General features: G+C 39.6%; 1 protein-coding gene across 3 annotated transcripts in view; it reads right to left on the bottom strand.

Annotated features, from left to right (window-relative positions):
• Window positions 1-343: 343 nt before the first annotated feature.
• Window positions 344-20,479, bottom strand: part of LOC139607838 (seizure protein 6 homolog) — an 85,457-nt gene continuing 65,321 nt past the window's right edge. Inside the window, exons 5-18 of one of the 3 annotated variants that reach the window (XM_071461085.1) lie at window positions 18,679-18,864; window positions 17,743-17,911; window positions 17,078-17,244; window positions 16,779-16,973; window positions 15,786-15,924; window positions 6,705-6,901; window positions 5,801-5,995; window positions 4,628-4,819; window positions 3,951-4,145; window positions 3,690-3,728; window positions 3,495-3,603; window positions 3,310-3,406; window positions 2,435-2,508; window positions 344-1,538 (exon numbers count right to left, since the gene is read on the bottom strand). In XM_071461085.1, coding sequence (XP_071317186.1) covers window positions 2,482-2,508; window positions 3,310-3,406; window positions 3,495-3,603; window positions 3,690-3,728; window positions 3,951-4,145; window positions 4,628-4,819; window positions 5,801-5,995; window positions 6,705-6,901; window positions 15,786-15,924; window positions 16,779-16,973; window positions 17,078-17,244; window positions 17,743-17,911; window positions 18,679-18,864 — 1,907 coding nt within the window. In that variant the 3' untranslated portion in view covers window positions 344-1,538; window positions 2,435-2,481. Of the gene's footprint in view, window positions 1,539-2,434; window positions 3,407-3,494; window positions 3,604-3,689; window positions 3,729-3,950; window positions 4,146-4,627; window positions 4,820-5,800; window positions 5,996-6,704; window positions 6,902-15,785; window positions 15,925-16,778; window positions 16,974-17,077; window positions 17,245-17,742; window positions 17,912-18,678; window positions 18,865-20,479 lie in introns of those variants that run through there. The other 2 variants (XR_011684905.1, XM_071461086.1) reach the window with 2 other exon arrangements.

Raw genomic sequence — 20,479 nt, 5'->3', positions numbered from 1 at the left:
CTGCACCTTTCTGGTGCCCAGCTCATATGGGCTTACAAGACACGTAACCATAACCTTGATGGCAGCATGACAAATCATCATATACACTTCCACAAATTAGCACAAAGTTAATCAAATCATTCAATTATAGAGGGCACAGTGTCCTCTGTCTCAGCTGCCAAGCATCTCCTGTAAACATTGCCAAAACAAAAGAAGGATTTCTAATATGCCTACATTTTGACCTGACCTGATGGATAATAATAATGATGGCTCTGTTCTGCTGAAATGTCCTGCTACTGTCAAATGTCTGCATGTCAAAATGTGCATTAATCAAATATTAATGTGTATCAATCAAACACAACAATACTTTAAACAACAATTTATTTTATTATTAATCAGAGGATTATAGATATTTGAAGGTGATTTGGTTTCCTGGTTGTGGTTGCACCAGCTGTGATGCTGAAAGAAAGATTTGTTAGAGTGTAAAGTATATGCACAAAGGATATGAGATCTATCTACAAATTCAACACAAGCTGATGCACCACAACAATGTGACACAGGAAAAAAAAAAAAAAAAACCCATCTGTTACATGAGTATTTATTGTTCACATCGCAAAATAAATCAACATTGTGTTGATTTGCAACACAGGAATCAGTCTGATGTTTGACTCAACAGTCTGCATCAGTAAGTTAGCTAAAAATGCCGTTTTCTTTTTTGTTATAACAGGATTTCACTGGGTTTTATCTCATGGTCTGCCAATGTTGAGGTGCAACCACATTTTGGAACATACACAAACAAACTAGTTGCTACTTATTCTTTGAGGCAGACTTGACAGTGTGACACAGGAGCAAAGTTATGCATACTATAGCTGATGTGTCCCATAAAAGAACATGAATCCTCTGAGGCTATATGCAGCGGGAACCACTCTTCAGCTAGTAGGAAAATATCCGGCATCATTTGGTATTGTTTCTTGAAGATAAACCGTGTGATGGAAAAGACTGAGCACAGTTGGAGTGCTAAGAACGTCAGGCCTACAAATACAAAATAATAGTTGAATGAAAGATTTACAAACATTTCCACATGTGATTTCTCAGGTTATAGTCAGTGAGGCACTCATATTGGACAGGCAGTTTATTTACAAATAGCATACCCATTCACACACGCACCAAAAAAAAAAAAAGTAATAATTGTGAATTTTCCAAAGAATGTTGGGAAATGGGGAAGTTGTATTCAACAGATCTCAATAAGCAAAGCACAATCCCCCTTGTTCTATAACTGCTACTTGCTTAGGGCATCAAAAAGTACTCAGAAACATACAATCACCAACGGTCATCAGCAATTTACTTTATAAAAATATCACCATGGTGGCCCACAGATTCACAGATTTGACCGTGGAGACAAGGACATATTTACAGTAACCCACATGAAGGGAAAAAGGGAAAAAAAAACATTTGGAGGAAAAGATGAGCAGTGCAGAGAGGGTCCCAAAAGGCAAAGCTTGAGCAATTCTTGCTTTATGGTCTCTATATGGACACCTCTTAAATCTTTTTCATTTGTCCTGTAAAGACCAGACAAACAAATCAGTTAAAAAGGGGATGGTACATTTAAACAAGTTCAAATAAATATTCAAATGCAGAACTTAAAAGTTCCTCATTTACAATACAATAAAAAGAACTGTGCAATATTACGAATATACAAATATATCTTTTCTTTTTTTAATGTATTGACAAAAAATGACAAAAGAAAAGAATATCTTTATGGTACAAAAAATTTATATATATATATATATATATATATATACATAGATATATTATAGTGTATCTAATATATATTCAAAGATTCTGACAGTATTGTGTCGTAATTTCAAAAGAGTAATTTCCCAACAATTCTTTATCTCCATTATTCCTTATCTTTTTTATTTTTTTTTATTTATCTTTTTGCATGTATTTATCTGTAGGCAACTACAGTTACTGGATCAAACACAATAATCAGTTAAATACCCTAAAGTAAGGTGCTGTAAAAGACACTAACAACAAAATATGGCCAGTGTGCATGTGACACTGAGGTTACAAATTTGTCCATGAAAGCACAGTATTATCAGCTTTATTGAAATATTAGGATGACAGAGATGTAGGGAGGGAGAGTAGAGGCTTCAAAACAGAAAAAAAAGTAACTTTCATCCCCATTATTTCAGGCATGATCAGGATTTATATTTATTTATGTTTCAGGACTGCACAAGCATTGTGTTTCAAAATTCTCACCAACCAGTGGTCATGGTTGTCTGTACATACAGAAATGTAGTTTCAGACTCGATCTGCTGCAGAAAAATTTGCCTATAAGTGCAGACTGAAGCTCTGCAGTGAAGCCAGATCGGAATGTGTGGCAGGTTGGGAGAGACAGTCAAAAACATGACAGTGAGTGGGATATGCTCTCAGCATCAGAAAGAAATCTCACCTCATAGTTGTTCTGCAGTACAGCCAAAGTGGGCACACTGACTGTGTTTAGTATCTAGAATGAGTCTGCCAGTGCTGAAGGAGCAGGGGGGAAAAAAAGATGAGGACGTGCCAGTCGCAACTGAGACCAGCATATGAAAAGAATAATGAACAGTAGGACACTTATATCCATATAGTCACAAGTCACACAAATTATAGCAGCCTATGCCTCCATGATAGTTGGATCTACTGTACATATAAAAACTGGAAGATACAGTAAAAGCTTAACACTATTCAATAGCTTTTCAAAGTAAAATATCTATAACTGTGATTGGCCGACTCTGACAAAGTGAAGCCTGCTTTGATCCTGCACAGCTTTGCTAGATGTGTGGAAGTTGTTCATTTCAAACAACATCTATAAATGAATAATACTGTTTGTTTTTTTTGTTTTTTTTTGTTTTTTTTTTTTTAATAAAACCACAGTTTCATTTCTGTAGAACAGTTTAGACTAGAAAATGTGTATGTACCCACCTGGTGTGAATGGAGCATGCAACAGGATACATGAATATGACATGGGTAAGAGACAACATACCACAATGTGAATGACATAACGTGTAATGTGTTACTGTCACCCCTCCAAGTGGATGAAGTATGGAAATCCAGGATACAGGGTGGAGGTGAAAATGTTCTTTTATATTTTTATGAACAACATCATCAGCTAATACCACCAGCTCTTACTGATGATTGATATGGTGAGCTGAGAGATGAGGTGGAGGGTGCCCTCTGCTGGTGAAACATGAGATGACGACAGGGTGACGGCCAGATGGGAAAGGATCAGGACAGCACACTGGTGTTCTGTGAATCCACGTCTTGCATGTTCATGACATCTGTACTTACTCCACTCTCATATATCGGGTTGTCGAAAGCTGACTCTTCTGTCATGTTGTCATACGGTGGCGAGGATGTTGGCATTCTGAAAGACTTCCCTTGCAGTCTGAGTAAAGAGAAGAGAAACACAGGACGTCCTGTAAAGGCTCATTTGGTTGCAAATCAAATAAAGGAAGTTTTGAGTTATGACTTACTTTGAGAAGAAGACATAAATCCCGAAGACAAGCACCAAGATGATTGTAGTTGGAATAAAAACTGCAAGGGCAATATTGGTTCCCTCCATGCCATAATCCCTATCAACAACTGGGAGGACAAACACGAAAACAGATATTATTTCTGTGAAATATGTACCATAAAGAAATACTGCAAAGTTGCAAAGCATGGCTCACCATCCAGCCTGCGTTCGTTCACATACTGGGTCGAGGATGCTACAAACACACAGTTGGAGTTTAATAAGTATTTGGACCAGAGTTGTATAACGAAGCACAGTACATATATTCCACTTGCATATAAAATACACACAAAGACTTTGATTCACAAACAGCAACAAAATCAATAGCACATTATAGAATCTGGGTCACACTGTATTTACTAATGTTGTAAGAGCTGTAAAAACAAACAGTTTGCTTTGGTGTGTGGATGTGGTTTACCTCTGCAGGCAGGGGGAGTGCTGTTCCACTGTGACGGGTGTCCAGGGATACAGTAGATGGTGGCCCCACCCTGCAGCTCGTAGCCTGAGTGGCAGGAGAAGGTCAGCGTCTCTCCTGCTTGGTAAAAGGCCTTTTCAGAGCTCTGCACACTGGTGGAGGCAGCACCCGGGTTCCTGCATGGCTCGTACTTTTCAGCTGAGATGAAAGATAATATCTTTTTTTTTTTTCCGCAAAATGATTCTTTTGCATCTTTTACAACAGCAGAATGCTGATATACACTCAGATGAACACAGACATGAAAGGTAAGATTTTGTTTTGCAGTCTTCACTGAAAATGCATTAAGTTAGATATATGCTATAACTGACACATCACAAAAATGAAATGGATATCAAGTTTAAAAACACACAGTCATGCTTCATGGGATTGTTGAGCAAATCACTAGTTGTACTTTGCGAGATTATCAGAGGTGCAACTAACAAGCTACTCATTCATACATCATTTTGAGGGCGTGATTTGGACTTTTACTTTATATCGTGAAACATAAGTAATTCAGTATATCTGCATTATCATAGTTTGTCACCAGAGAAACAAAATTAGCACAAAATTAGCACAACAATAACTCACACAGTATCAGTGTGTGCAAGAGCACGTGCACGCGTGTGACCTGTGTGACTTACGGACACACTTCGGCAGCCTCTCACTCCACTTGGGCGTGGCTGAGTCTCGGTTGTAGCAGGTGAGGAGGCCGCTGCCAGACAGGATGTAGCCTTTATTACAGATAAACTGCACCGTGGATCCCACAGCGAAGCGGCTGCCTGTGATCACCTTACGACTGTGCTCCACATTTCCAGGGTTGTGACATGTCATAACTGGTGAATCACAGAAACAAATGATGAAGATGATTATGTATCATTGCTACTGATGGTGGTAGTAGAGTAATAAAACAAGGAAATAAAATATAATTATTTACATTATTGTTATAATCTTACTTTTCTAGGATAAATGACATGTAAGTTAAACAGGTAAATTCCTTACAGCTACCTCAAAGACCTGTCTTAATGCCACGTAAGATGAAAAAAAAACTAAAATAAATGTAGCTGCTAGCCAATAACCTTAACCAGAGATTGGTAGCAGGCTACAGATGTCTGGTAAGCTCACTTCTTTTTTTTTTTTTTTCATTTTCAAACAAGCATGTACCAACATTGACTCAAGTGACATCACTTAAGGCAATTGACCAGATTTTCCTGAGCTCTCCCTGGAACCACAAAAGGCTTTCCATGACTTTTCACATAACACAGTAGTCCTCACCAAGACCCGTAAACCAGTGTGTAAATTACAGTTGCAGCCACTGCAACCATGGAAGGTCAGAGGCAAAATACCAGTTTGTTGTATTACACAGCTAAAAAGGGATCTGGACAGTCACACTTTGAAAGACACTACAGTTAATGAAAATGACTTCTGACTGGCATCCGACGGAAATATGACCCACCTTTGTGTCAGTGTTTGCTAAAGTGAATCGGCTGCTCTGTTTCCCTGTATCATCAGTTTCTATCCAATACCAATTTGCTTTCAATATGTTTGGTGTCTTTTTAAAATTGCGTTTATACTGTTTACAATTTGTTTTCTATTCAAAAGAAAAAAGAAACAAATGTAAGTGTTCAGTGCTGTGACGATAACTAAATTGACTCAACAGCTACAAAGAAAATAGTGACCAGGACAGAATGAGAATTTTATTAAATAATCTAGTCTGATTAATATGCTACCTAAAACAAAGGATTCAGAGAAAATATCACTGTTGAGGTCCTACTCTCATTCACTCTCCCTGTGCTGCTTCGTGTGCTTGCTCTCACCTTCCTCACATCGCGGCACATCACCGCTCCAAGTGAGATCCCACTGACACATGAGGATCTCAGAGCCGACCAGCTCATATCCAGGGTAGCACTGGTAGGTGATGACAGTACCGTGGATTAGATCAGGGTGGGATGTGCTCTTCCAGCCATTGGTGATCTCTGGCAGTTCAGAGCAAGTGTCGTTCCTCGGCACCTCTGTTGGCGTTTGGTAGGAGAAATACAATTGGAAAAGTTTGGTGAGCACAGTAAGAAAATACATTAGTACTGGGAGTGCAGAATTAATTAAATGTTAAATTTTCCTGTATGATAAATATTACATTTTTAAACAGGATCTGGACTGTAGAGGGACACATGATGTTTTGCTCCAGGAAATCTCAGCATTAATATGCAACAACCTCCTCTGCAGGGAATGAATACGACTGCAATATTGCCTGTTCTGTTTGCACTAAACAGCAGTGGTTGGGGAAGAAAATGTACAAGCTTGTGATGTTTGCTGGGGCGGAACACAGCATGTGGTCTGGCACCAGTCGGTCAGTGCCTCCCTAAATGCAGTATACATGGCCAAGAGCACAAAGCAATGGGCACAACCAGCTGATGTAGAAGTGTACCCTATTACTGTGTTTCTGTGTTTGCTGTTATCTAACCTAAGCCAGAAAACAGATAGTCAAAGAGGCACAGAAAGAAACAAATAGACTTTTTAAAAAAATTGATAACCTGCTGACTTATATGCGTAATGTTTTATATTCCATGCATATTTCCACTTTTTGGTTTCCTATCTGTCTTGTAAATGTATTCTAAAAGAGAAAAATGAAATAATTTGATTTTAAACAAAAAAATGCAATGTAATCATAGCAATCATAATGTAATCAAAATAATAATAATAATAATAGAATCACAGTCTTACCAAAGAAGTGGACCACAAAGCCATTGTTGTAGCCATAGATGTTGGTGGCAGGATCTGACTGAAACTGAATGGTGACATCAGCCATGGACGTGTAGAGCTTGAATCGTGGCTTCGTGCCACTGTATTGGCCCAGGATGTTGGCTGTGAGGTCATCACCATCATAGAAGGTCAGCAGGTCATTCTTACCCACATGAAGACTAGGATATATGAAAAAAGAAGCTGTTACATTTCTTCCTAATGATATGAATGCAGGTTGTCATATAGAGCACAGCTCTACTGCTTGTCACATGCCTGTGGTTATGTGTTGTGTTTGCTGTGTATCTTACTCAGAGTCAACAGTTAAGTGACTGCTACACTTCTTGGCTGATGAAAGCAGAAGCTGATGACATAAGGCGATGTCAGCAGCACTTGGAAAATATTAATTCTGTTTATATTGGATGGATCTGACGTGAAGTAAACACTAAATAATTCATGATGTATGACTCTGCCTTGCGCATCGCTCTCATGAATATGTACTGAAGTGTGTATACACAAATATATGAGCATAATATAATAATATCCTTTAGGTGACTAGGCTTATACAAAAAAGCATACAGAACACTGTAATATTTACATAAAATGTAATGTAAGGCAGCCGGGCTAGTCTGATAGAATCTCTGCTGAAAATGATTAACTTAAGAATGCATGAACCTTTTCCATTTGGTGATTCATATGTCCTTGCCCTCTTTATAGAGCATCGGTAAAGCTTGACATTTATTCACACACCAGGGATGGTGAACGGTGTAAAAAGTAATAGGCGGCAGAAGTTGTATTTCCCTGCTGATATAGTAAGCTGGGGAAACTAGTTGCTCTTTATGTGCCTTAAGGCAGGCATCAAAATAGCTCTGCAGATTGGCTGGATGATTGTTAATATTCACAAGCTGTGCTGAACAGAACTTAACAGTGATAATTAGCACAGTGCCATCACACACGTCAGGGAACAGCGCTCTGTGGCTATGAATCACCTGTCCTTCGCATGAGCTCTCCACCCCCGTTTTCATTTGCAGGATTAAGCAACCGATTAAGTGCACAAACTATTTGAGATATCAGAATGGTACATAATAATCTCTGCCTTTCCCTAAACTGCAAGTTGTGATACCCAGGAGAAAAAACAAAACAAACCTTGCTCTCAAATCCTCTGTCCTTGTCTTTTTTTCCCCTGTATTCATCTCTTTGTAATTGATTGACTTTAAATCTGCAAAAATATCCATGTTGTCATGTTAACTGGTACTGAGTTGTGATCTTTTTTTAAAGACAAATGTTTGCAGATTTGCTTAATTAGTTGAGTCAAACTTTAAGACCAACCAAGATAGAAATCAGAGGGAGGAGAGAGCTGCACACTTGATGCAATCTTTATCTTTGCAGTTCTGTGACTCTAAAGCTTAACACTAAGAAAAAGGAAAAAGAAAGAAAAAAAAAACACACACACACCATGACATATAAACAGTGGCAGACAGGTGATTCAAATCAATGAGGTCACAGGACAATCAACATAAACTTGGAAACAAATGTCATAGAGATCTCAAACTTTGTCAAGAAAGCCTTCAAACATCCATATGTCCTCACTCTAAGCCTGGAGAAGAAACACATCTCAGTCACATGTACAGTGCAATATCTAAAGGTAAATTAACAAAGATCTTTTTATAAATACCCTATACATTGGTCTGGTGTGAAAATATTAATAAAAATGCATATTTCTGAACAGAAATTACAAAGTAGGAACATTTGGGTGCATATATATATATATATATATATATATATATATATATATATTGATGCTTAGTCTACAACACAGTACAATGATGCATCCATATTAAAGTGTCTCCAAGTAGCAAAAATAAATCTCATCTGCATAATGTTTTAAAGATGAGGAAAATAGTCACTATGTCCTCTGAGGAGAGAGGTTGTGATCCCACAAAGAAACAAGAACATTAAATCTTCTCATGATTAAATTCTACTCTCCAGACATTTTACTTTGTGACTTCTACTCGCTGATCTTTCTATTTTGTGTCTGTTGCTTCCTAAAATATGGACACATGGATGTTGGAAGGCTGGCTTGCCTAATGATTGATAACATTGCTTGCTCACTGATTTGACTCATCTGTCCGACACACTATGTAAGTCAGTAAAAGGGCTTGCTTGTTTTTTTGTTTTTTTTCCTTTTCCTTTTCAACTTTAAGAGCACAGTATGTGCTGAAACATTGATGCACAGACTTGAACATGAAAAGCTTGTAGTGGAGTTAAGTTTGAGGCTCCCTCCTGTTTTTTTTTTTTCTCAGATTGACCATTAGAGACCATGAGGCTAGACTGTTGAACATGCAATCTGAATATGCACTGATTTTTGTAACTTTGTTGAAGCAAACACAGTTGTAGGAGTCTGCAGTGGGGCCACTCTATTTGTGATTTACTATTTGTGAGTTTTATGATGAAAGGAAACAAATGACTCGAGTCTGTTTGCCTCCCCTCGGTCTCTTATTCACAACAGAATTTCAACATTACTTTTGAAACAAGCTGCAGTTAAACTCAAAAGAGATGCACCCACTTCAGCTTTAATTACCCACACTAGGAACAAATCCTACCTATTTATGTTGACTATCAGCATTCATGAAAAATTTATACTTAGACCCACAAGGACTCTCTCAAGGACAACTAGTTGAGGCGAGCAAGTCCCTGAGGGTGAAAGTTTGAGGCAAAAACATCTGAAAGACATGATTTTGTGCTTGTGCAATGTACTGGTGGTAAAATTTGGACAAAACTAAATTCCATCTTCTCCTGACGTACCACACCAATTTCCATGTCCACACCACCACAAGAACACTCCAAGTGTGCAAGTGCCTCTTAGGAGGACATTTGACAATGTAACAAAAAGCATGAAAATCACCAGATTACACAAGGTTTTCACACTAAAAGCTCTTATGATCTTGTATATTTTTGTAACACTTTTATTTGATGCATACTCCATGATGAAGATGCATCCTGCCCACACTTTGTGACTGCATGGTCACGTGGTGTAGCTGCAGGTTCACAACCTTCTGCAGAACTGGTCAGTCTCATCTGATTCAGCCTTGTCACAATAAAGCATGAGTGTCCATCGGCGAAGTCCTCAGAGCCAACACCACAGCCAAATTGTTTGCGTCTTTTTTCTATCGCCACATATTATGCTTCACTTCTATTCATTCTATTCCATCACTGCACTTTATTTCACCTTATGTCCTGCCAAAGGTCTCCCTGCATTCAGACCACCCTGGAAGGAGGGACACAGTACTGTCACTTGGCAATTTTACTGGGTGATTGCCTCCAGTCTCTGCATTTCTCCTTTTGCTCCATACGGTACAGGTTTTGCACCCTCCCTTTTATGACATTTCCACATAGAATTGAATAGAATATATTTTTATTGTCATTATATAAATACAACAAAATTGAAATGCAATCTTTGGAGCGAAGAGAAAAAAACAACAACAAATAATCAAGCTTATAAAACTGCTTATAAATCTAAGAAAAACATGGGTCTAGTGCTTAATTTCACCATTTTTACTAGAACCCATTCTACTCTTCCTCACATTGCTATACACAAGCCATATTCTTCATTTGAATAATCTGGTATGGTAGGCTCAATAGCATTGCTGTTGATCTTCATCCATTCCTGATGACTGTATACCACAAATGTGATTTGCTCCTATAAATGAAATTTGATTTCAGTACTTTATCTTTTCATAAGTCAGTGCAACTCAGAAATTAAACCTGTGCTTCTAAGTGTCTAATTTTTATCATTGAGGGATCTTGGCCCTTGTATTATTGTATTACCCTTGTATATTTAGTCTTTATGCTTCATCCCTAAAACTACTACAACATCATCAACAATAAACTCTGCCTTTTCCTTCTGATATCCAAATTAACATTACAAGACAGATGCTTTCCTTTTTCCTCGGCAAAAACATAAATCTGCTATTACTTTTTCACACCAACATCACAATCACGCTCACTCCCAATCCCAGTCACATTTTAGACGAGATGCAAGGCCAACACTGCAGCCATTTTCAAAAAGATGTCAGATTTATAGTCAACAGCAATAGCAAATCACACGCTTTCCCACTTGTCATATTGTAACCTCTCATCCTGTCTGGGTTCCTGTCTCCCCAGTCACTCTAACTCATCAAGAATGCTGCACTCAACCTTGGTTTTAAATTTTCCCACTGACCCCTTCCATTTGCTCCACCGTCTGAAGTGTATTCAAAACCCTGGTGACAACCACGACCAATGCCAAATGAACAGTGCCTTTAGCCCACACTTGCACAGCAGTCTGTGGTTAGTCACTACAGGCCGCTCAGCTGCCGTCTGTGTAGCAACTTGGCAATCACTTCAACCAAATGTCATCCCACCTGGCTTTTTGAAATGGTTTCCCCTCAAGTAAAGAAAGCAGTCACTCCCTGTCCTGTGCTGCACACTGACGATGAATATTCTTAAGAAATATTCACACCCTGTCTCCCAGTGTTAGTTCATCTTTCCTTGATTTTACTGTTGTCAGTTTATTTGATTATACATCTCCTTCACTGACATAGTTGGGTGTTTGCAAAGTTCCATGTGACTGTTTGAAAAAGGACTTTTGCAGTGAAAACTTCCCTGCATAGTAATGGAACCAGCCCAATACTGAGGGGATGACAGCTGCGGCTTTATACTAGGACTCTAGGCATTTTGTCACCTTCACTGACCTGTCAAGTTAAGTGAAGTCAAGAAGTGAACTAATCTCCATTAACTCTAAAAGAAGCAAAATAACTCTCAGAGTGAAGATTGCAACTTCCTTTGGCTTCTCATACACACATTTATTTATAATTGTTCTGCTTGGTGAAAAATAAAAATAACCATTTAGTTTCCTGGCTCCAGCAAAAGCAGACCTGCTGTTGTAGTGCTCTGAGTCTCCACAAGAGGACTCTGTAAACCCAATATGTCCTATCTGTAAAGTGTTTCTCACCCTGCTCAGTAAACTGACATGAACCACTGTAAAACAGATTTCCTCACTGTCTGGGATTGTGGAACATTCGTGGATAAACCCTAAATGCTAAAATCCACGTGTGAACCATTTACCTTGCTTCCACAGGTGGGGCTATCAGCTGTAACTCTTGTCTCTGGCTCTTGCTGGAGCCATGCTCTATGCTAATTAGCAAAGAGCCAACCCTCCTGTTTGGCCTAAATTAATTAATCAGTCCTCATTATGCACACCGCTCCTCTGTAATTGCCAGCACAGTCATAGTGATGAATGATAATACAGAAAACATTCCCATTAATGTGGAAAAGTGTGTGCCCACCCTTATAATGAGACAGCACTCATCCACAAGAGCCTTTTGCCACTTAAACATGCATAACACATACACACAAATAAACACCCTTTCACACAAATTACATGTTGACCGAGTCTTTAGGAGCGCTTTTCTCAAGCCGAGCAGACAAGACATGAGGGTAATGGTAGGGTGTGCGGGGATCAGACAGGCTGCGGGTTTCTAGAGCCCTAAAGGCCATGCATGACCAACCTTGTGATAAACTAGAGCTTGCCACAGCACCATTAATTTACAGCGAGTGGCCTCATGAGGCTCGGATTAAAACAAACTAAAGGCTAGCGCAATTTAAAAAGAAATCTCTGAATGGAAATCACTTTACTTCAAATCAAACTTGTTTACTGCTGCATGAAAAAAATCCCCTCTGATCTATTTTTTTTTTTTTTTTAATCCTAGGTGCACTGGTTGACTTTCAACATCAGTCATTAATCACTGAGTCTTAATCTCTGGCTGAAAAAACAGGGGGCAAGCAGGGCCACACAAACCCCAGCGTGGTACTTTGACATTTTGTATTATTGGTATCCTCTAATGCTGTTATTTCCTTTTTGATCTGTGGATCATATTTGAGTGACGGCTCATATCTAAGCGAAAGAAACAGTTTAAGGCATTATGTGCATTGCAGCCATACAAAACTGGGCCACTACAGAAACATCTACGCTTTCACCAAACCTCCACTGACTCAATGCCACAGATATGAGGGAATCCCTGGAACTGTTTAAGTGTACTTTAGATGTAATTCAGCAGCATCTGTAAAATGTCTGAATATTGCCTAAGAATGATATCTTTGATATCTGTGATGTCTGATAAATCTTATGCTATTCCAATGTATTTATTGAAATTATATCACGACAAATTATATCACTGATTTCAAACAGCTAATACTGTTAATGAATTTTTAGTTTTTTAAAGTATCTATTTATCTTTTATGTTATTATATGTAAGATTTTCATTTCTCAAGTTAAATAATTGTTCTCAGCTTTTCACTCTTACTTTAATGGCAATAATATGCAGATTTTTGAAGTGTAAATGGACATGTCAACCATGTGGCACTTGAGTGGGGCAGTTAAAACATGTTGTGCGTTTTTTTTATATAAAAAAAATATATACTTTCTGTGTCTACAACTATAGATTGCAATCTGTCTCTACACCATCCAGACCTCATGTCATAATTAAGTCTTGTAATTTTATCAGAGACAACAGGGAGAGAAATATATGTATACAGTCCTGGCCACCATTATTGGCACCCTTTCATTTTTTCCCTAACCTGTAGAATATCTTCAAAAATAAATGGAAATGTACCAACTTTGTATCATCGGAATATTTCAATTGCAGGTCCAGAGTACTTTAAGCAAAAAATATTATTTTTCAACTTACATGAAGTAATTTCGAAGAAGAAACTGGAAATACGATATGGACGTTAATAAAGGCACTTCTCCTTAATATTTGGTTGCACACCCTTTGGCAGTGACTCCTGATTCCAAACCTTTGTTGAAGCCATCTATAAGCTTCTTGCACCTGTCAGCTGGAATGTTCTCCCACTCTTCCATTGCTATTTGTTCAAGCTCTTGAATGTCTGCAGGATTCATTTTCCCAATTGCAGGTGTCAGATCTCTACAAAGATTTTCAGAGGGATTGAGATCAGGGTTCATTGCTGGCCACTTTAAAATGATCAATTTTTTCTTTTTCAACCATTCTTGTGTGCTTTTGGGTGTGTGTCTTGTGGTCTTTATCTGGAGAACCCATGATCTTTGATTTAAACCTAGTTTTCTTACACTGTGTAGCACATTTTGTTCCTTTTGATGTCTTTTCTTCTGGAGTGGGGTCCTCCTTGGCCTTCACCCATAAAGCCCTTCTTGGTTTAGTGTGCAGCATATGGCAAGTCTTGAAACCACGACTCTAGATTGTTCCAGCTCAGTCTGTAGGTCTTTGGAAATTTTATGTGGTGTTTTCTCCACAATTCGCACCTACTTACGAAGACTTCTCTCATCAATTTTCCTCTTCCCCCCACGTCCAGGGAGGTTCTCGACAGTGTGATGCTTAGCAAAATTGTATGTGTTGAAACAGGGATACCAAGGTCTTTGGAGATGGCCTTATACCCTTGAGAAGCCTTGTGTTTTTTGATAATAGCACTTCTGATGTCCTCAGAGCTCCCTTGTCTTCACCATTGTGAAAAACATGAGGTGTTTTTAAGCATTGAAGTCATCTTTCATTGGCTAATTCAAGCCTTGTGGGCACTGACAGTTTATTGCAGGTCAGTCTAATTTCCAATTCATCACAGGTGAGTCAAATGTAATTATTTTTTCACAATCATTTAAAGGATGCTAATATCAGTGTCACTGCAATCTTTTCTGTTCTTGTAGTTTTTCTTCCCCCTATTGTTTTTTTTTTAATTGTTGTTTCATCATTTCCTGTTCTGTACCAAACATGAGTGTATATGGACCACAGCTGTTTCACTAGATTTGTTTATTTTGTGATATTCTACATGTTGTACTTAAATTTCATGGGTGCCAATAATGGTGACCAGGACTGTTTTCAATCTCACAAAAAGAGTGAATGAATTATGAAAAAACTGGAGAAAGCAAACGCCTGCATGCATAAACGACCACGGTGACCAATAGCTAACAATAGCCTCTGTTTGAGATTTGTCAGTGGCTGTTTTTCTACAACCTCAGGCAGTATTCCCGCTGGTTTAATTTTAACCTCTCTGTGCCCTCTTGTGTGCAAGTGCTTCAGGCAAAAACACAAATCACTTATGCTGTAGTTTTTTGTGCTCTCTGTAGGATGCATGTTCATAGAAATATCGTGACAATCACTCACACAAGGCAAACAGATAAATCCACATAAGATGAGCAAACAAAGAGATTCTCCTGCACATATATTTAAATAGTTTCGCTTTTGACGAAAACAAGGAAATGTTTTGGTTCAAACTTCAGAGTGATAACTTGGGAAGTCAGGGATGTGTTGCATGTGTGTAAGTAAGAGTGATGGGTGAAGGTTAAATACAGTTTGTCTATATTTATGTTGGATCTCTAATGTCATTGTGCAGCATTTAAAAAAAAAAAAAAAGCACAGTACATTTGTGGTAAAGTAGCAGAATATGGGGTGGTATGTGCTATGCTATATGACAGTCTTATGTGAGTCTGTGTGTTTAGTGCATAGTGAGTGTGTGTGTGTGTGTGTGTATGTGTGTGTGTGTGTGTATCTGTGTGTGTGTGTGTGTGTGTGTGTGTGTGTGTGTGGGTCAGTGGGTGGGTCGGTTGGGTTATTGCTCACAGCAGTCTTAGAAATCCGTGCGCATGTGCATTGAGTGCGTGTTGAATTACAGTTGGGAAAGCTGGATAAGTGGCTCAGTAGTTCACTGCCAGACCATATTCATTTCAAAGCCAACTCTGAGACACACACCAGGGAAGTGGGAGCAGGGAGGCTTACTGGCTAATCTGGTCAGAGAGTGAGTTGGGAGCTATACAGAATTCTTAATGTAGCGAATGGGGGGAAAAAAAAAATCTAATTAGTGACTGCAACCACAGAAACCCTTCCCCTCGTGCATGTCATAGTGTGTCTATGTGACTGAGAGGAAAGATGAGAAAGAAAGCGAGTGTGTGTGTATGTGTTTATGTCAGGAGATGGGAGTGTTTAACATCCCAAGGTCAGTCTGACCTCCCCTGACCTCTCTGTGTGATTTCTAGTCTTACACCTGAGTGCTGTCTCTTACACTTGGATGTCAAGCATGATCCTCTTGTCCTCTTCCACATGGATGCCCCAGATGCAGTCCTGCCCCTTGTCATAGGCCTCAGGCCAATTAGGAGACAACACCACACCAGCAGAGTCTGTGATCTCCCCGCTGCAAACAGCTGCAACACACAAACACCTCAGGTTGATGCTGAGAAAAAAATATATGCACTGTTACGTATTTCAACCTTAGATCACAGTCAGTTTAACATGTAAATTAGAAAGTGAATATCACATCGTGCAATTTGTAATTTTCTAACTCGGTGAATGAAACTACCAATATGCACTGATACATGAACTGCTATGTGACTTCATAGGATGGAACCACAATCTTTATGCTTAATAAAACACAGCTCAAATGCAGTGTGCAATCTCCATGACATGAAAACCGCATGCTGCCACTGAACCGCTTGGTGACCATGACCCACAGGAGCACAAATTAAATTTCCTCATAGCTAGCTTTACTAGAGAGCTTTTCAATTTCACTGTGTGGCAGAATGACTATGCTGGCAACAAAGACCGGGAGTAAGGTCAGTGTGTTGGGCTGGAAGAGTGAGAGAGAGGGAAGGAGGTGAAGGGAAGGGGTCAGGGGAAGATCGCTGTTCAGTGTGGTGCTTAGTCTTTGCCGCGCGGCAGTGTTCATCTCAGGCCAACTATTGTATGCCTTTAATCTTGCACATGACTAAAATCTACCCCGCAAATGCACATATCAAAGTAAAATCATTGTAACAGTTTCAAGAGGAAATTTATCATGGATCAGAGGAAAGCAGCTTAAGAAGATATGGTTAACTGCCAGTGGTATTTAATGTTTGAATAAAAAGACTGGACTAACCCCTGCACTGATCAAGCGGACAATGAAAGCCTTAGGTCCTGAAGCCAGTCATATCTGGCTCTAAATTCTTCTCCAAAGGAGGCACATTTTTTAAAAGATTTAATGCTGCACTATTACTCGAGCAGATTAAATCTGTTGACTCACCCCTACAGGCCGGCTCAGTCTCATTCCACTGTGGGTTTTGTGCGTCCACACACTCAATCACGACAGAGCCTTGCTCTAGCGTGTAGCCAGGGTCACATGAGAATTCAACCACTGCACCCACACCGTAAGTGGAGTCACTGCTGCTGAAGTTGCCGTATTTCACAAAGGGCTCATAGCACATGCCTTTGGCAAAAGCTGTGGAGACAAGAATTGCGTTAATGCACTGCATTAAAAATATGTGGCACGTACAGTATAACATTGAATGTTAGCAAACTCTGCCATCTGCAAGATTGACTTGCCTTCGTATCTGATGGCTGCACCAGTGGAAGTCACTGTCCCGTCTGTGGTGAACTCTATAAAGAGGTAACGTCCAGTGCTGACCACACCCTCGTTGGGCAAATACTCGACCTCATAGGAGTCATACAAAGGAGGAGAGTCTATGTTGTTGCCATCCTTGATCATCAGCCTAAACACACACACATTTAAAGGGACATAAGCGAGCCTTGAAAGGTAAAAAAGAGCATAAACGAAGTTACAAGCTATCTGAGAGTGGCTCACTGTTCCAACGTAGGCTGTAATAACTTTGTGATAACATTCTTCACCACTTGGTAATGAGGTGAATGGCCATGTGTGACGATACCCATGTGGATCAGTGAGGAAAAATGTAATGCAATTGCAGTTTCCTTCCTCTCACCACCTTCTGTAGTCCCTTCAATTCATTCGCTTGATAGAACACTGTTAAGGGATTATAATGATAAAGGGTCTTTTCAAATCCATCTGTCACTCCCTGAAGATTTTGGTTATTTATAGCCTTGAGGGTTTTAATGCTCTATCCACAGGCATACTGTTTAAAGCCCCGGTGCCATCTATTAGCTGAAGACATAAACACACACACAAGTGCAGACACACTCTTACTGCGCACTCTTAACTCTCAATGTGATTTTTAGCATTATGCATACACCACCTGTCATCATCCTCTGCCAGAGCCACCTTCTCAAAGTGAATGTGAAGCCGGTGGCCTTCAGGGACCTCCAGGACCCAGTGGCACGTAAGATTGTTGCTGTAGTTGCCAGGAAAACCCGGAGAGACGATACGACCATAGGTAGCATTTTTTATCATTCCCCCACAGGATGCTATGTGGAAGGAAAGAGCGAGAGGAAGAAGACAAAGAGTTGGAGGGTATGACTTGATGAGAAAAGTAATGACACCAACCATGGTAGGGGTCTTGGAGAAAAGCCCCTGTCGGAGCATCGATATCATCAATATCCAGTGGACTGTGGCTGGGCTACAGCAACTCAACCTGGGTGTAAGAGTGTGTGACTGTGTGTGATGGACTTGTAAAGAGAACAGCGAAACAGCAGCAGTAACACTATCAGTTCAGAGCAGCTGCAGGCAGGCACACAGAGTCACTGGAACTGGCAGAAGAGCCTTTACCAGCAGGAGAAGGATTGTCATGCAGCCCAGTTCTAATTAAGGCAGCAGGTCCAATGGCCTTGTTTTGCACCGTCTCCAAAGAATAGCTCCCTGTGCTGCTAATCACATGCAAACACACTCATTTGGCCTCTGAGTGTAAGTAATCAACTCAGCAGGAGACAACCTAGTGAAAGTGTTCGTTAATCAAAATCACCTGTATTCTAGGGGAAAGCTGAAGAGAAAAGGAGTCGCCATATCCCTCCAATTTTTAAGATATACTAGTTTCTACATCAGTTTAATTTTTAGAAATTTAATTACAAATAAGATTTTGAAAGTATGCCCCCAAGTCATTGTTAACTCCTAGAAGGTCACTGAAAAAATTTAGAGATTTAGTTTTGTATAATTTGCATTTTAAGCCGTTTTGCCCTGAACCACCCCGATTATTAATGAGCTAACGTGTGTCTGGCAATGTACCAGTTCGTCTTACCCACACACCGGGGCTCCTTCCCACTCCAGTAAGGTGTAGTTGCATTGCGACAGGTGAGCATTTTGGGGCCTTGCAACTTGTAGCCGGTGAAACAACGGAAATAGGCTTCTCCTCCGGCATGGAGGTGAGTCACAGAAACTTCTCCACCAGCAGGCTCTTTGGGGAACGCACAGCTCAGCACAAAGGCTAGAGAGGAAATGGAGAGAAGGGAGATGTTTTCATTGGTTTTGGCATCTTGCAACTAGTCTAAAAATCATCTAAATCTGAAATATGGTACATTGTATGAATGTTAATTTGGTTGTGTTAGTACTGTCAGTAAAATGTATTGAATGTGATGCTTGGTGCTGTGGTCTGTCCACTGTGTAATCTGTGATTAGACAGAGAGAAAAAATTTAAAGCACGTTCATGCTGTAATGCAACACAATTAGATCCAAACTAAGTTAATTACCCTGATGATCCTGATGATGAACCACTTTATCAAGAGACCCGCTTTGTCTAACTTCTTTTTTTTTTTTTTTTTATCACAATTTGAAATGTTCTTTCACTGTCCCGAGGCTCCAGGGAGATTTCATGACAAACCAAGTTTTTAGATATCTAATTTCCCAGGACCCAATGTACCATTCAGGACAAAAGTCCAATTCTCACCAAAGTAAACAGCCAACAATGTTAACTGGCTCCACAACATAATCCTCTGTGTCCTGCATTGTGTATAACCCTTGCTGTTTTGTTGCATTGTTGACCATGTTGTCTCTCCTCCAAACCACTGCTGAGCACCCAATACACATTTAGATACAAAGAGTTTTTCCATTATTTATGCAAATAAATCAGGTGTAAACATCCAAAGACACACACACACACACACACACACACACACATACACACACACACACATACACATACACACACACACACATATACACACACACATCCTTGTACACCTGTGTGGGTTTCTGTTGTTGACATAATGCATAACCATATTCTACCCTGAACCATTACCCAAAACCAAGCCTTGAACCTCAAACAGCACCCCACAAATATAGTTCAGCAAGCATACACAAGCACACACACACACACACACACACACACACACAGACAATTCTTTCTAACCAAGCCCTCAACTTTGTTTATGAGCACTCCAACTTTAAATTAATTGCAGTTTACCAGTATATACAATAATAATATGCAAATGTACAGAGCCATGTTTGCAGCACAACAGTAATTAACATCAGTGTGCGGTCCGGTGTAGCGCCTCTGCAAATACTTTGACAAATGTAAATGTTGCAGAACAGTTGAACATCATAGCAGGTCTGTGATGTGATAGCTGGAAGAAGAATTGCCTCTGTAGTGGCTGTCAAAGAGTTGAGATTCCAGCAGCGTAAGATCAATGTTCCTGGACTCGCTTTGCATTGTTGTCCTGTCTCTGCTTTAAACAAATGGTGCAGGATGAGATGGTGCTCACATGGATAATGGAGTGAACTAACCAAGTCTGTAATGGAAACTATTAAACAACCTTTTCCTCCTGTCTAACAGCCACACTGTTCTACCTCATTAGTGTGGGCACTTTAATGAGCAGACGAAAACTTTTAAACTTCTGGAAATGTGTGAACAACATAACAAGCAACATAATTGGAGCCACTATGGCTTGTGTTACAACAACAGTGTAATTGTGCAGCAGCAAAATCGTAGAAACCTTTTTAACAGCTGAAACTTTACTCCAATTTTGCAAGTTGCATGTCTGTGTTACAGCGTAATGGAGTGCATGCGAAGCCCAAATAAGAGTTAATAGAGGAAGAAAACAACA

Source organism: Trachinotus anak, unplaced genomic scaffold (assembly GCF_046630095.1).
Source record: "Trachinotus anak isolate AG129_WGS33_773 ecotype Australia unplaced genomic scaffold, CSIRO_AGI_Tana_v1 ptg000024l, whole genome shotgun sequence".
Lineage (NCBI taxonomy): Eukaryota > Metazoa > Chordata > Actinopteri > Carangiformes > Carangidae > Trachinotus > Trachinotus anak.
This window is presented reverse-complemented; position numbering and strand designations above follow the sequence as displayed.